This window comes from Phascolarctos cinereus, unplaced genomic scaffold (genome assembly GCF_003287225.1).
Source record: "Phascolarctos cinereus isolate Bilbo 61053 unplaced genomic scaffold, phaCin_HiC Scaffold_726;HRSCAF=1367, whole genome shotgun sequence".
Taxonomy (NCBI): domain Eukaryota; kingdom Metazoa; phylum Chordata; class Mammalia; order Diprotodontia; family Phascolarctidae; genus Phascolarctos; species Phascolarctos cinereus.
The window spans coordinates 362,047,512-362,063,674 of NW_027556098.1; the positions used below are offsets into that span (position 1 = coordinate 362,047,512).

General features: G+C 49.4%; 1 protein-coding gene across 1 annotated transcript; it reads right to left on the minus strand.

Moving 5' to 3' along the window:
• Positions 1-217: 217 nt before the first annotated feature.
• MYCL (MYCL proto-oncogene, bHLH transcription factor) lies at positions 218-10,177 on the minus strand. Its single transcript, XM_020983572.2, has 3 exons — positions 9,905-10,177; positions 8,786-9,308; positions 218-3,266 (listed from the first exon to the last, which is right to left on the minus strand). Exons 1-3 carry the CDS (start codon positions 9,995-9,997, stop codon positions 2,653-2,655), a joined length of 1,230 nt encoding a protein of 409 aa, XP_020839231.1. The 5' UTR covers positions 9,998-10,177; the 3' UTR covers positions 218-2,652.
• Positions 10,178-16,163: the final 5,986 nt, after the last annotated feature.

A 16,163-nucleotide genomic window follows, 5' to 3' on the forward strand; every position in this document is an offset into this window, starting at 1 on the left:
CGATTAGATGGCCTCAAAGGTCCTCAAATCCATGACCCTACATCCTTTCATCTGTATTATGGAGGTCCTACTCCCCCCCACTGCTCCCTCAACTAGAACTTTGTGACCTAATGAAGTCCGACCTGAGGCAGAGCATAGGCCAGCCTTCAATACATTTTTTTACCTGCCTGGCTCTCCCCACTGCACTGGGGTCCTGGAGAGAGTGTACATCGCCAACTACTTTGAGAAATCTTTTATTAAATGTTGATGATGGTTCAGGGTTTAGAGGTATAGGGAACAGTTCTTAATTGGGAGGTTAATCACAACTAAAGAATTGCAGTACAAAAATTCAGGCATATTTGCCTTTGGAAATAAATCAAACCCTTGTAACAGGGGCATGAGCTGGGAGGTCTTTCTTGTACAAAAACAATAAACAATACTTTGCAAAAGTCATACAAAAATACAGTATAGAAACCAGTCTCCCCAACCCAACACCCAACAGCAGCTTCTGGCATAAACCCAAACCCCACCAATCCCACCAACCCAGCCTTCCCACAGACAATAAAGAAGTCAGCAACCTTGGTTCCACAGGCCATAGAACGACCCAGGGAGATCACGTCATTCAAGATAGGCCCCTCATTCTTAGGGTGTACCCACCGGATATCAGAAGGGCCTCAACCCTTTAGCCCTGGTGGTCTCTGGGGTCCAGGGTCACCAACTGCTTGAAAGAACTTGGGAAACAGATATCAAAGCTTCCAGTCCCTCCTCACACCCAGAGTCAGGTGCCAGTCAGAACCACACCATGTGTGTTCTTGGGGGACGGGCGTAGGGGGCAATCCAAAACCTATGGCCTAATAAAGGCACCGGAAGGTCAAGCTGTCAAGTGGCTATAGGAGGCTGACATATTGATCCCTTCCACTACCCAGTCAGGTGGCTCCTGAAATTGGAATCATAGCATCTTTTCGCTGGGAGGGCCCTTAGGGTTCACCTAGTTCAACCCTCTGCCCAACAGATGGATGCCCTCTACAACATCCTCAATAGGTCACCAGCACAGAATAGTAGGTAGTGCATGGGACTGGAGAATCAGAAGTCCTGGGTCTGAATTCCTGGCTTTGTCTCTTACGATCTCTGTGACCTCTGAGCCCCCTCTGGGCTTCACTTTCCTCACCTATGAAATGAAAAGATTGTATTAAACGACCCTTCCAGCTCTAAAATCCTATGATCTCATAGCCTGGCATGAGTTAAATTCAAACTCATCCCCAGACTGGCATTGCACCAGAACTGGATACAATAAACCCAGATAGGGCATGAGCTCATGTGATAAAGCAACCAGAATTTGGTTTTGGTCTGGGATTATACCCCGGGGACCTGCCATTGGCCTCATCTTCCATATCTAGTGCTCTGGGTTATTTCAGTAGGTCCACTCTGGAATGAAAGCCAGATTCCCAGAGGGCCCGGCCAACCAGCTGAGCCCCTGAGCTCTCTAAGGAAACTCTAAGGAAGAGTTTCAGTCATGCCAAGCTATGAGAACAGGCAGAAGAATAAGGACAGCTGGAGGAGCTATCAATGCTGTGGGAAAGAGATATTCAAGACTGGGACAGCTCTTCAGAACCTACCACTACTCTAGGGCTTCAAACAGAAGGAAGAAAGAAGGCAGAATAATCTTCTAACTCCGACCTTCCCCACCCCCAAGCTAGGCTCCCCACCACTTGCCTCCATCTAGGCCATAAGTGCCGATGATTGGGGGGTGGGGGAGTGCACACCAAGGCAGGCCCTACTCCTGGAACTAGGTCCTACCCAAACCCTTGCAGCTAAGACCAACTTAAACAAGATCTGAAGAGTACCCTCAGTCACTACGATGATGGAGGACGTATCAACAGGTTCCCAACTTGTATCTCTAACCCAGCCACCAGAAGCCTCTGCTGAAAAAAAACCCAACAACAACAATCGAAAAACCCCAAGAGGCACAGTTCTGGTGGCCATGTTAACCCCTTCGCCTTCCAAGGCAGGCCTTCAGTTCCATATACGACTCTGTTTTCAAGTTTATAGCATCGTCAAAAGGTTACCAACCCCTTGGCTACTGTAAAGTGTTTAGCAGAGAGGTAAGGGTCTCCATGAGTAAGTCTCCAGGCTCCTCTCCAGCGAAAACAGCTCATGTATCCACTGGAAAAAGTATCTTGAGTTGTCAGCCTCAAAGCCCAGCTGTCCTCGGCTAACCCCACAGGGACAGCCCCAGCAGGAGCATCCCTCACCATGACCAACCCCCCAGCTCCGAGGAGTGTGTGATTTCAGGGAGGACACCACCTGTCGCTCAGCATCTGTCATGCCTTGCCTTTCTCCCGGAGCTGCACCCCAAAGCCCGTCCCTTAAGGCAGCTGCTTTGCTGGACACAGAGACTGTCCCCCTAAATGAGGCAGAGGAGCTGGGGGCTGGGTGTGGAACATGCCAAGACAGTCTTTCAAAGGTTCCAAGAATGCAAGCCATTGTGTGCGTGTGTGCGTGTGTGTGTGAGTGAGTGAGCATGAGTGCGTGCATTTGGCCACAGTGCATTCTGGGATCAATAGTCCAGTTAGTCCCACGGGACCCAAAATGTGCAAATTACCAAGGGGGAAGGGCAGAAAAGTAGAAGTCTGCTTTCCACAATGAGAGCCCCAGCTCTGTCTTTTTGGTAGGTTAGTGGCCAGTGAGCTGAGCGAGTCTCTTCTGTAGCTGCTGCTGCCGTGCCCTGAGATGCCTCTTCTCTAAGGCCATGGTCTTCTCAGCACTCACCAATGTCTGCAGATACTCCAGGGCCTTGCTGAGGATGACCACCTTAGGAGTCTTGGTGCAGCTGCCCAGAGCAGGCACCTGGTCCCGTAGTGCCAGAAAGCGAGAGCGGAGGTCATTTCGCCTCTTCCGTTCCAAGAAGTTGTGATTTTTCCTCTTGGTCACATCCTCGGTGTCAGAAGAGGCCGGCCTGGACTGGCTGGGCCCCATTTCTGAGGATGGGGGGCTGGCAGGCCCTGGAGGACCCACAAGCTCCTCTACTTCTTCTTGTTCTTCCTCCTCTTCCTCCTCCTCCTCTTCCTCCCCCTCCTCCTCTTTGGCCTCTTTCTCCGGAGTCCCCTCCTGAGGACAGTTGTCTGGGGGGAATCGGGCAGCATAGTTGTGCTGCTGTTGGTGGATGGAGATGTGGAAATGTTTCATGCATGGGTCCAGGGGGTCAGCTCGAACTGTGATGGTGACTGGCTTCCGGACACTGAGGGATTGCCTCCTCTCCACTGTCACCACATCGATCTCTTCACCCTCTGTCCAAGGAGAAAAAAGTAAAGAAAATGACTAAAATGCCTACTAGATGCAAGGGTGTGTCTACCAGCTAAAGATGCAAGGATAAAGACAAAAAAGTCCAATCTCCGGCCTCAAAGAGTTCACAATCAAAAACAGACCAGTGCACCACGCTACTTAGAATATGGTGGGTATATAGGACCACAGACGGGGACCTTCAAGCCCCACAGGTCACCTAATTCAACCTCCTCATTTGACAGATCAGGAAAATGAGGTTTGGAGAAGTAAAATGGGCTAAGGTCCCATGGAGGCAAGCCACTGTGGGATGGGGGAATGAATGCCTCTAGAGTCAGAACCTTGGGTTCAAATCCAACCGCAGACGCTTATTTCTCCACTGTACGAGATTCAACCTTGCCCAGGCCTCAATCTTCCCATCTGTCAAATGAAGGGGTTGGACTAAGTGATTGCTGAGGTCCCTTCCAACTCTGGTCCAGTAATCCTAAGTGTGGAAGGCCAGGAGGCAAAGCCAAGTCCTCCAGCTCCAGAGCTTTGAAAGGTTCAAGTTCAAATAAGGAAATGGAAGCCAAGGACCTTGGCCGAGATCCCACTGGTAGTGTCTGCAAGCTGCTTCACAAGCCTTCAGAGTGTTATGTAAATGCCACCATTATTATTACTTTTTTTTTTTTGGTGAGGCAATAGGGGTCATGTGACTTGCCCAGGGTCACACAGCTAGTAAGTGTTAAGAGTCTGAGGTCTGATTTGAACTCATGTCCTCCTGACTCCAAGGCCAGAGCTCTATCCACTGTGCCACCTAGCTGCCCCCATCATTATTATTAGAATAAGAATTCAAACCTAGGCCCTCAAAAATTCAAATAATAGCGTCCAGAAAGATCCAGCCTGCAAGGTAGAGTAGAATGATCACCAGATGTGACAAGTAGCCCAGACCTAAATCCTGGTTCTCGCACCTACGAGGTAGATAGCTAGGTGGCACAGTGGATAAAGCACCTGCCCTAGAGTCAAGAAGACCCGAGTTCAAATTCAGCTTTAGACACTTACTAGCTGTATGACCCTCAATTCATTTAACCCTGTTTAACTCAGTTTCCTCATTTATAAAATGAGAAGGAAATGGCAAACCACTTCAGTATCTTTGCCAAGAAAACACCAAAAGGGGTCATGGAGAGTCAGACAACACTAAAAGATAACAGACGTGAGGCAGTATGATCTAGTGGAAGCAGTCCCAGATCTGGACCCAGGTTCATTCACATCCCAGGTCAGGCACTTACTACTCTCGTGTAACCTTGGGCAAAAACAATCAGCAAGTATTAAGCGCCTACTATGTGCCAGGCACTAAGGTTACAAAGACCAAAATAATGGACTGACAACACTCACATTTTCTAGTTATTAGTTTAAAAGAGGGAGAATCCTAGGATCAAGGACTGGAAGGGGCCTCAAGGCTCATCTAGTCCCCATCTCTCATTCCTCCTGAACTGAGGATGACAGCAGTAAAATGACTTGCCCCAAATCACACAGTAGCCATATGAGGCAAGACTTGAACCGTCTTTAGATTGCCTCTAAGGTCCTTTGATCCTTAAGAACTTGGGCAAATCACCTTCCCAGCTGTTAGCTTCTTCATCCAAAAGTTGGGGTATTAATACTAATACTCATTATGAATTTTTTAGGGTTTTTGGAAGGAAGTGCTTTATAAAAAGTGCCATAGAAGTTACTTTTATTAGAGGCAGGAATCATTGATAGCATCATGGCACAGTATAAAGAAATCTGCGTTCAGATCCCTGTCCTGCCCTTTACCAGCTATGTAACCTAGAGACCATGAGCCTCAGTTTTCCCATCTGTAAAATGGCCTTGGTTGCCTCACTTGCAAATAGAGACCTTGAAGATCTCTTCCAGTTGAGACTACAGATCACTTATAGATGCAGGTGACCAGGGAAAACTTGACCTTCGCTGGGCAATGAAGGAGGGGATTTCAACAATCTTGGTTGGCATGTGGCTAGCCTAGAACCTCCTACTTTGGTATCTTGCTCTGCGAGCTGAGAGCTAAGAGGCAGATGATACCACTTCCCAAGCCAGGCAGCAAAGCTCTCAAGCGACACAGGATCTGAGAGCCAGCTGATTTGCTCTCTACAAAGTGGTGGAAGAAGAAAAATAGTCTCCAATTTCCTTTTGCACAGCAAGGTTTGGATAAGAACAAAAGAGAGTCCCCAGCCTAGCCAGGCTCTCCCCTCCCCCATGGAAGGGAAGGGAAGAGAAGAGGAGAGGGTGCCTCACTAGCCTGGGACAAAGTTGAGCTATAAAGATCTTCCCCTGGTCGGACTCTTTCATGCGCAATCAGAATTGTAAATGAGGGGTCCAGGGGCCGAGCAGGGTCCTTTGTTCCTGCCCAGCACAGCCCGAGCTGGGCCCATTGTTACTTTTCACAAGTTATAAATCCTATTATCCCCCTACCTCGCCATTCTGTCATCTCATTCAGCGGAAGACTTTCAGAGACAGACAGAGGGGCTGAAATGTGCCCTGGCTCCCCCCTGAGGGAGGGAAGGGGCTGTCCTTAAGAACATTTCACCCTTGGGCTCAATGGGCTTCAGGAATTATTCATCACCCACAGGTGGTCCCTCCCCCAGGCTTCCAAACACCGGCCCAAAAAAGGTTTTCTAGACTTTGAAGGACTACAGGTTTTGAAATGAAGGGGGGCAGGCTTGGGGTATTGGATAGATGGACCATTAGCAAAGTCCTAAGCTATCCATCAGGGTCCATCAGCAGGAGGACTGTCCCACTGGAAGGGGCTCACAGAGCGGGAAGCAAGAGAAAGGACTAGTGAAGAGCCCAGTGTTCAAATCCTGCTCTGATCCTAGCTATGCTAATCACTTAACCAGTGTGAGTTTCAGATTCCCCATCTGTCACCCTTTTCTATGACTCAAGAGGGGTCCCGGGTCCTGGGAGACTATATGGGCCAATCCTGTCATTCTGCTTTCCCAGGGTACCAAGCAGGCAGAGCTACTCTTAGAAACCAGGTCCTCTGATCCCGAAATCTAGATCCCTAGCTACTTACATCACCTGGCTTCCCTCTAAGCACTCTGCAACCCTTTGGGTGTTTTTATTAGTGTTGTGTAAACCACTGGGGTAAGGCAAGGCTCCTAGGAGTGGTACCTGACTCACTCGATTCCTGGGAAGGTCACTCCCCCAAATTCTTCTGAAGACAGAGGGAGGCTCCCAGAAGTACAGTGAGAAGCAAGGAAATCTGGCCTGTTCAGCCTAGCTCTCCTACACACATTTCTAACTGAACCAAAGCTAGGGTCTTTGAACTCATTTCCTAGGCTCTTTACATATCAAGATACTTAAGCCCCTTTGTGACTCAAACTTGCATTGTGGGAACAATTGCATTATTTCCCATTAATAAAACTGGCCCATTCAGCTCTTCGTGGCCTAGGCTCGGGATTGGCTAGTTCACTGCTGTTTGGAATGCTGCTTCAGCCAGTCCTCAGCCCCTCATTGGCTGATCTTCGATGTCAGTCATTATTCCCACCCCCCTCATTGTTTGCAATCTGTTGCTTTTTGTTCCCAGGCCATGTGGCCAGTCCCAGAGCCAGGGGCCCTGGAAACAGGTTCAGGTGAAAGGCCAGGTCAGTAAGTAAAGCTTGGAGAAAAGTAACATTAAAAAAAAAAAAGCCACAGAACACACCCACAAAGGAAGGTTGATGTGCAACCCTCAGGGGTGTCAAAGCCTCCAGCTTTAGAAAAGGTTCAGTGAGAGGCAACTGTAGAAAAAAAGTGATTCCTTTCATCATTAAGGTTTAAAAGAGTACATTCAGGAGCTGGGCTTAAGAGCAGCACCAGCAGATCGGCATCCCCAGGGCATTCCGAAAGCAGGGCTGTAAGAGAGAAAGCCAGCTCTTTCCCCTTCCAACCATGACCACAGCCAGCCGCCTGCTCAAACCAGTAAACACAAGCTTCAGAGTACAGGGTAGGGGTAGAATCCCTAGACTAAAGAGTTAAAAGACCCAGAGTTAGAATCCAGGCTCTGCCATTTGCTAAGGTGGCCTTGTGGCTGAGTACCTGTGTCCCCCACCCCTATAAAATGAGGGAGTCAGACCCTAACCTTTAAGAGTCCCTTTCAACCCCCGCAATCTGGGCTATTGTAGATGGAAGGCAGTATACCAACCATCCCAGCATAATCTCCCCTCTGGACACCACATTGTGTAGGAAAAAAAGGATTCAAAGATGTCTGGCATGCCTCTGTCTACCCTTTGGACAAGATTGCCCTTGTTTACCCTCCCGTTCCTAGGGCCCAGGATCTCTGAGGTTGGGGGGCAGGGGTGATGGTTCTCCATTCATTAGCAAGTTAAACATGAGCCAGGTCCTTAGCAAAGATCTGTCACTCTCTTAACTTAGAAAAGATAAGATGTGCAAAGGCTAACCAAGCCTGAGGTGCCAGAGGCACCAGTAAGATCCACTTTAACAGAAGCTAACTTGGCATTCTCAGCTCAATTCCCCAAAGTCCCCAAGGTAAGGAGAGACAAAACTGGGACAAAGAATATTCTGCCATCTCCACGCAGCAAGGCGGCTAAGAAAAGTGCTGATTTGGGAGGCAAGATCCAGACAGCTACTACCTGCATGACCATGGGTAAGTAACACTGATCCTCTCTGGGTCTGAGTGCCTTCCTTATAAAAATGTGCCAGTTTGGGGAGGCTGAGGAGGAGGGGGTAGGGGAATAGGTGTTTTCTAAGGTTTCATCTTTTTGTTCCCAGGCAAGTTATAATCCCATGAAGAACAAGTTGAACAGATACATCTGCTGGCAGAAAATAGGTTCTCACTTCCAGGAGCTAGTATAGTGTTTTTCAGAGTAGGCAATTAAATGTTTATTGAATTCAACACCTGGGGACTTTGAGGGGCTTCCAAGAAAGAAGGGAGCAACGCTGGCCCCAAGGATTCCTTTGCTGCACTCCACTGAGATCCCAGTAGAAAAATCTGAGAGTCAGGGGACCTGGGTTGGAAGCCCTACCACTTAGCTAGCTGTGGGACTCTGGGCAGGGCCCTCTCCTTCTAAAAAGTCGGGGGTTAGAATAAATGACCTCCAAAATCCTACGATGCTTTGATGCTATGAAAGAGGACAACAGACACCCTGGTACTGGGGCCCTAGGGACACCTCCTCCTCAGACTCAATGGGGTCTCACCCTTTCCCCAGTTCCCAGGAAGAAGCCTTTAACTCCCACCCCCTTTTGTTCCTTTGGGGCTTCAGTCTATTTACCAACACACCCACGTGTGTGAGAGAAAAGCGGCTAGGGGGCTCTGTGCCCCAAGAGGCAAGGTGGAGAGGGCAGCCTTCAGGCTTTGGCCTGGATGGATGCGGAGCAGCCAGCTGGTCCAGCCTTCCTGGCTCCAGACAGCACTAACACCTGTCTGGGAGGGGCAGGGAGAGGTGACCCGAGTTTTCCCTAGCTGCCTGGCCGCTCCGGGCCCAGGCAGCCACCCTAAGGTCTGCTCTATCCCCTCCCCCTATCCCCAAGGGTCCCAGATAGGCTGAGTCCTTACCGGAATCGCTTTGGCTCTCCGAGCCCGAGAAAGCTTGAGGCTTGGGTTCGCCCGGGGCACAGGGGTACACGGCCGTGGGATCCACGCCTTCGGGCCCCGGGTGGCCGCAGCCCGGGTCTGCCGAGGCCGTTGGCTTGGCCGGATTCCCCTTGGGTGTCGCGACCGCCACGAGTTTGTCGTTCATCACTTTCTCCAGCCGCTCCCGGGCGGAGAAGCCGCTCCACATACAGTCACTGCGGATGATGGAGGCGTAGTTCCTGGCCAGCGCCTTAGAGTAGCCCCGGCCCTCCGCCTCCTCCACCCCGCAGCCCCCAGGCCATGGCTCGGGTGACCCGTTCGCGGCTGACGAGCAACAGGCACCCGGGCTAGAGCCCGAGCCCCACGGGGGCGACATGGGGGGCGAGGGAACCAGCTCGAATTTCTTCCAGATGTCCTCGCTGGGCGCCGTGGAGCGGTAGAAATCTTCCTCGTAGTCACAGTCGTAGAAATAATGTTGGTACGAGTCGAAGTCCATCTCCGCTCCCTGCAGGAAGGGGGGGGATGGGGGCATCGGTGGGCTGGGGGGCCGTGGCTCCAGGAAGAAGACCCGTCGCCCCTCCCTCCCCCCTCTCCGCCGGCCTGTCTGCCTCCCTCCCTCTCCCCTTCCTTCCCTCTCCCCTTCCTTCCTTCCCTCTCCGCCTGCCTCCTGCCTCCCTCCCCCAGGCGCCGAGAGTGAATCCCCCAGCCCCAAACAGATAACCCAAGCGCCTCCCCCTCCAGATCCACGCCCCCCCCTCCGGGTGGCCGATCAGAGCCCTCCACCCCTAGCCGGCCCGAGCGCCTTCCCCCGAGAGCTGACCCCATTCCTCCCTTCGGCAGCAGAGTCCCGAGGCATGGCAAGGCAGGGCAGGGCGCTGGGGCCACTCCCCCCTCGCAGAGCCCGCAGCCAGAGCAAAGGGCCGCGGGGAGCAGGAGGGTGGAAATGAGGAAGGGAGAGTTAAAAGCAAACTTTCCCAGGCTCGGCCAAAGTCGAGCTACTTTGGGGCGAGGAGGTGCGGGGGTGGGGGGGTCGGTGCCTTGGTCCCAGGAGTGCCGCCCAGTTCCCCCCGCCTTCCAGGGTTGACCAGCCCAATGTCTCACCTGGCTCCGACGGCCCCACACCTGGAGGGAGCCGGCTCCCCCGCGTGCTCCGGGCCGCCTGCACACATGCACCCCCCGCGCGCACACACACATGCACACACACACACATGCACACACTCACTCACTGGCGTGCGCGCGCGGACACACACAAACACACTCACTCACTCACTCCCACACCAACGGAGCTCCAGGGATCAAAGCCGGGAGCCGGGAGCCGGACGTATTGTTCCCAAGCCGCCTTATATCCAGCCCTGCGCGGCCCCAGCCACCCCAACCAGGAGGCGCCGATTTGCATAGTGGGCGGGGGCCGAGCCCCCTCCTCCTCCCCCTCCTGCTCCCCGCCCCAGTCTGCGCGCCGGGAGCCCCTCCCCTTTGCGCGGCTTCCCCCCCCCCGCCTCTGGCGGATGGGCTGCGGTTCCCCCCCCCAACTCCCCTTCCCCGCTGCGGCCCCGCAACTAAGGGCCGACCTGGGCGGCGGCGGTTCCCGTCTCCCGGAAGAGCACGGGACAGGTTTGGCGAGCTTCGGGGCCCGGCCCCCCCGCCCCCACCCGCCGCCGGGGAAGCCCCGCAGCCGCGGGAGCGGGAGCCGAAGCGGGGGCGGGGGCGGGGATCCCGCAGCGCGGGCTGCGCGCTGGGACAACCTGGCGCCGCAGTGGCAGAGGTGACGCAACCTTGTTGCAGACCCGGAGAGGAGAGACCCGGAGCCCCCACTCCCCGCCCGCCCACCACTTCTGTAGCCCCCCTCCCAAAGCGAGCCCCCAGCTGCCCGAGGCACGCCCCCCTGCCCGGCGGTAGCTCGGCTGAGAGTCCCTTCCGCCCTCCCATATCCCCGTTCCACTCCCTAGGGGGCCCCTTCCACCCCAGAAAACTCCCTCTCCTCTGTGGGCCCCCAGCACCCTAATGCACGCACTGCTCTAGGCCGGGCGCAGCCCTGGGCTGGCTGATGAGTGTCCTGGGCTCAGATCCTTCCGGATCTCTTTCCCCAGGACCGCCCCTGAGGACCGGGACAGACAACCCGAGTGCCGCCCCCTCCCCAGACACCCAGGAATGGTCTCTCCCCCCTCCAAATCCCCCAGTATTGACTGCCTGCCTGAAGCCGGTCTTTGAGCGCAGTCTAGTGCCACCTTGTGGCCATGGCTTGCCCTGATTATTAGGGTCCGTGGGTTCGGGGAGCGGGGAAAACAACCTGCAGGATAGTTTAGAAGTCATCTAAACCAGCGCTTTCCTTTGACAAAAGAGGCATCTGAGGCCCCTGGACATGTCCCAGGTAATCCTGGTAGAGAGAAGAGTTGGGATTCGAACTGAGGTTTTCTGAATCCAGATTCAGGCTCTCTCCATTACACCCCACAGTTGGCCTGTAGGTGGTGCTTACTTAGCATCACAGACAAGATAGATTTCTTTCTCCTAAAGCCTGGCACGGATAGAGGGGGAAAGATAAGGAGTTCAGTTTTTGGACCGTTGAGTTTATGCACGCCCAATTTGCGATGTTCAGTAGGCACATGCAGAGATGGGAAACTGGAGGTCAGCAGAGAGATTAGGGTAGATAAGTAGGTTTGAGAATCATGTGATCATTGAATCTTGAGAGCTGTTGAAATTGCCATGTGAAATCTACAGAGGGAAAAGAGAAAAGGGCCCAGGACAAAACTGGGAGTGAGGGAGAGAGATACCCGATGTTAGATGGCATGACCTGGATGCAGATTCAGGAAAGGAGACTGAGAAGGAGCAGTCAGGTGGAAGGAGAACCAAGGGAGATCAGTTTCATGAAAACCTAGAGAGAAGAGATTATGGAGGAGAAGAGGGTAATCAAAAGTATTAAAAGCTGGAGAGGAGTCAAGAAATGAGTGTTCTATTTGCCAATTAAGAGGTCATTGAGGGGCAGTTAGGTAGTACAGTAGATAGAGCACCAGCCCTGGAGTCAGGAGGATCTGAGTTCAAACTTATTAGCTATGTGACCCTGAGCAAGTCACTTAGCTCCAATTGTCTCCAAAAAGAAAGGGAGAGAGAGAGAGAGAGAGAGAGAGAGAGAGAGAGAGAGAGAGAGAGAGAGAGAGAATCTATAATAGGGGCAGCTAGGTGGCACAGTGGACAGAGCTCCAGCCTTGGAGTCAGGAGGACCTGAGTTCAAATCCGGCCTCAGACGCTTGACACTAGCTGTATGACCCTGGGCAAGTCACTTAACCCTGATTGCCTCAACAAAAAGCAAAAAAAAGAGAGAGAGAGAGATCATTGGTAACTTTGGAATGAGTAATTTCAGTTGTATGATGACGTCAGAAGCCAGACAAGAGAGTTAAGAAGATAATGAAGTGAGAGGAAAGGAAGTGGAGGGGTTGGTTATAGAAAGCCTTCTCAAGGAGTTTCACCACAAAAGAGAGGAGAGAGATACAGGAATATAAGATACATAAATGAGGGGTTTTTTGAAGATGGAGGAGACACAGTATGTTTATTGTTAGGGAAGCACCCAGTAGACAGAGAATGACAAATAAGAGAGTAGGGATAATAGTGGGGAGGCAATCTGCTGGAGAAAAAGAGATCAAATGGATTTACTTGTGCATGTAAGAGGGGTTTGGCTTGGCAAAGAGGTGATGTCACCTCTTCAGGTGAGAGGGACACCTATCACATGGGAAGGGTAAGGAATAAGAGGTGGATGACCCTAATCAGGGAGAAATCAAGGAACGCCTCTAGCAGGTCGAGTGTTAAATTTGGGAGAAGATGTGAAATCAGAATGGAATGATAGGGATGAATCAATGAATGAGTAAATAAATGAGTTTTTAAAAAGCATTTATTCCCCTCTTAATATGTGCCAAGTGCTGGAGATACAATTACAAAAGCAAAGACAGTCTCTGCTCTGCTATTTAGAACTTACTTTACATCTTGTTAGCACTCAGGCCATAGTCCTCATTCCCCTCCAGATATAGAATAGTGGATTCTGCCCCTAGGACATTGGGCTCCAAAAGTGATCTTTCATTTCATCTTGCCTGGAATTAGGCCTCTACATCATATGCAGAGCTCTTTGTCATCTGCTTACCTCCACTCTCTTCCAGCCCCCCCTTATCTTTCTTTCTTTGTTGCTTGCTTTTTAGAGATGCAGTCAGTGTTAAGTAACTTGCCCCAGGGTCACAGAGCTAGTATGTATGAAGTGTCTGAGGCTAGATTTGAACTTGGGTCCTCCTGACTCCAAAGCTGGAGCTCTATCCACTTCACCACCTAGCTGCCCTCATCCCCCCTTTTATGTGTCCCCAATTAGAATATAAGTTCCTTGAAGATAGGAACTGTCTTTCTTGCTTGTATTTGGATGCTCTGTCTATAACTAGCTATATTCTGGTGGGGAAAACCATATGCACTGGGGAGTGGTGACCAGAGAGGGGTACTTTCCTATGGAAAGTTCCAGAGATGGTGAGTGGGGTGATAGGCGAGTAGACTGATGAATCTGTATAGCCTTCTATCTATTCTCTATACACTCAACTATATACCTTCTTGTCTTCCCCAAAAAGTATGATCTTAGGAACAGGGACTGGTTTTGCCTTTCATTTGTACCTCTAGTACTAAGCAAAATTTCTAGCACATAATAAGCAATTTAAAAAATGCATATTTATTACATAGACCCAAATCTCACACCATATACCAAAATAAAGTCAAAATGAGTTCATGATTTAGATATAAAGGCTGATACTATGAGCAAACTGGGAGAACAAGGAATAATTTACCTGTCAGATCTGTGGAGAACAGAAGAATTCATGACCAAACAGGAGATACAGAACATTACGAAAAGCAAAATAGATAATTTTGATTACATTAAATTGAAAAGTTTTTGCACAAACAAAACCAATGCAACTAAGATTAGAAGGAAGGTAGAAAATTGGGAAAGAATTTTTACAACCAGTCTCTCTGGTAAGGGCCTCATTTCTAAAATATATAGAGAATTAAGACAAATTTGTAAGACTACAAGCCATTCCCCAATTGATAAATGGTCAAAGGATATGAACAGACAGTTCTCAGATGAAGAAATTAAAGCCATCTATAGTCATATGAAAAAATACTCTAAATCATTATTTATTAGAGAAATGCAAATCAAAACAACTCTGAGGTACCACATCACGTCTATCAGATTGGCCAACATGACAAAACAGGAAAATGATAAGGAGAAGATGTGGGAAAATTGGAACACTAATGCATTGTTGGTGGAGTTGTGAAATGATCCAACCATTTTGGAGAGCAGTTTGGAACTATGCCCAAAGGGCTATCAAAATGTGCATACCCTTTGACCCAGCAATAGCACTTCTAGGGCTATATCCCAAAGAGATCAAACAAATGGGAAAAGGACTCACATGTACAAAAATATTCATAGCAGCTCTTTTTGTGGTGGCAAAGAATTGGAAATTGAGAGGATGCCCATCAATTGGGGAATGGCTGAGCAAGTTGTGGTGTATGAATGTAATGGAATACTACTGTGCTATAAGAAATGATGAACAGTCTGACTTCAGAAAAACCTGGAAAGATTTATATGGTCTGATGCTGAGTGAAGTGAGCAGAACCAAGAGAACTTTGTACACAATAACAGCCACATTATGTGATGACTAATATTGTTAAACTGAACCGTTCTCAGCATTACAAGGATCTAAGACATCTCCAGAAGCCTTGGGATGGAAAATGCTGTCCACATCCAAAGAAAGAACTATGCAAGTCGAATCGCTATCACTTATTTTTACCTTCTGTTCAGTTTTGTTTCATCTTTCTGATGGTTCCTCCTATTGGTTTTAATTTTTACTTACAACTTCACTAATGTGAAAATATGTTTAATAGGAACGTAAATGTAAAGCCTATATCAGATTGTGTGCCGTCTTGGGGAGGGTCAGGGAGAGGAAGGGGGGAAATTTTTCAACTCAAAAGCATTTGGAAGTGATTGTTGATAAATCAAAATAAATTAATAAAATTAAAAAAAAAAAAAGAAATGATGAACAGGTCAACTTCAGAAAAACCTGGAAAGACTTATATGGTCTGATGCTGAGTGAAGTGAGCAGAATCAAGAGAACATTATACACAATAACAGCCATGTTGTGTGATGACTAATTTTGATAAACTTAACCCTTCTCAGCAATACAAGGATCTAAGACATCCCCAGAAGCCTCATGATGGAAAATGCTATCCACATCCAAAGAAAGAGCTATGGAAGTAGAATCGCTATCATTTTTTTTTCTTCTGTTGAGTTTTGTTTCCTGTTTCTAATGGTTCCTCCTATTGGCTTTAATTTTTACTTACAACTTCACTAATGTGAAAATATGTTTAATAGGAATCTAAATGTATAGCCTTTATGAGATTGTGTGCTGTCTTGGGGAGGGTGGTGGGGAGGAAGGGGGAGAAAAATTTTAAACTCAAAAGCATATGGAAGTGATTGTTGATAAATCAAAATAAATTATAACATTTTAAAAAATGCATATTTATTGACAGACTGATCCCATCCTTGAACCAGAGTTGAGTTGATCTAATCATTATTATTTTCATTTCTAGAAGTGGGAGGGGGGTAGGGCCAGATGAAAAGGAAATGGTTCCTGGTCTGTGGTATGAGCTGAGGGATGGTTAGTGAGCAGGCTGTGGTGGAAGGAGTGGGGGATGGGAGTTCCTAGGAGGGAGGCATCACTTCCTCAATTCAATCTGAAGTAACAGACATCAAGCACTTTCCCTGGGGAAGTTTCTGTACCACTTTGGGAGATGGAAACATAGGAAATAAAACGACTTTCATTTAGATAGTGTTTTAACATTGGTAAAGGGCTTTACCTACATTATCAATCTTGTGAAGTAGACGCAGGTCTCTCCACTTTATTGATGGAGTAACTGAGGCTCAGATTTTGTGACTTGCCCAAGCTCACATAGGTAGAGTCCGAGGCAGCACTTGAACTCAGGTCACTCCTGCCTCCAAGTTTAGTACTCTGCTCACTATACTTGGCTTGTACTAAGTCTGCTTGTATGGGATTTAGAACCTAATTGGGTGGAGAAGAAGGCGGACAAGTATATAAATGATTATGATACTAGGGAAAGCTATATCAGAGCAAAAGAGGATTCTGGGAATGTGCTAGGAGAAATTTCAGAGTTGCTATCAGTTGGGGGTGGGGGATGCATCAGCTTCCTGGAGGAAGGAACACCAGAGTTAGCCTTGAAGGCACAAAGGGACTGGAAGGGAAGGAGACAGAACGGCTAGGAGGGTCCCTTGCAGTCATGGACAAAGCTCAAGCTTCACCTCCCCCCATGCCAGGAATTCACACTC

Excerpts from the sequence above, each read along its gene's own strand:
- MYCL (XM_020983572.2), bottom strand. The coding sequence starts at position 9,997 with ATGTGTGTGTGCGCGCGGGGGGTGCATGTGTGCAGGCGGCCCGGAGCA. Across the intron at positions 9,309-9,904 it reads TGTGGGGCCGTCGGAGCCAG|GGAGCGGAGATGGACTTCGA; the intron begins GTGAGACATTGG and ends CCCTTCCTGCAG. Across the intron at positions 3,267-8,785 it reads GGAGAGCCAAAGCGATTCCG|AGGGTGAAGAGATCGATGTG; the intron begins GTAAGGACTCAG and ends CTCCTTGGACAG.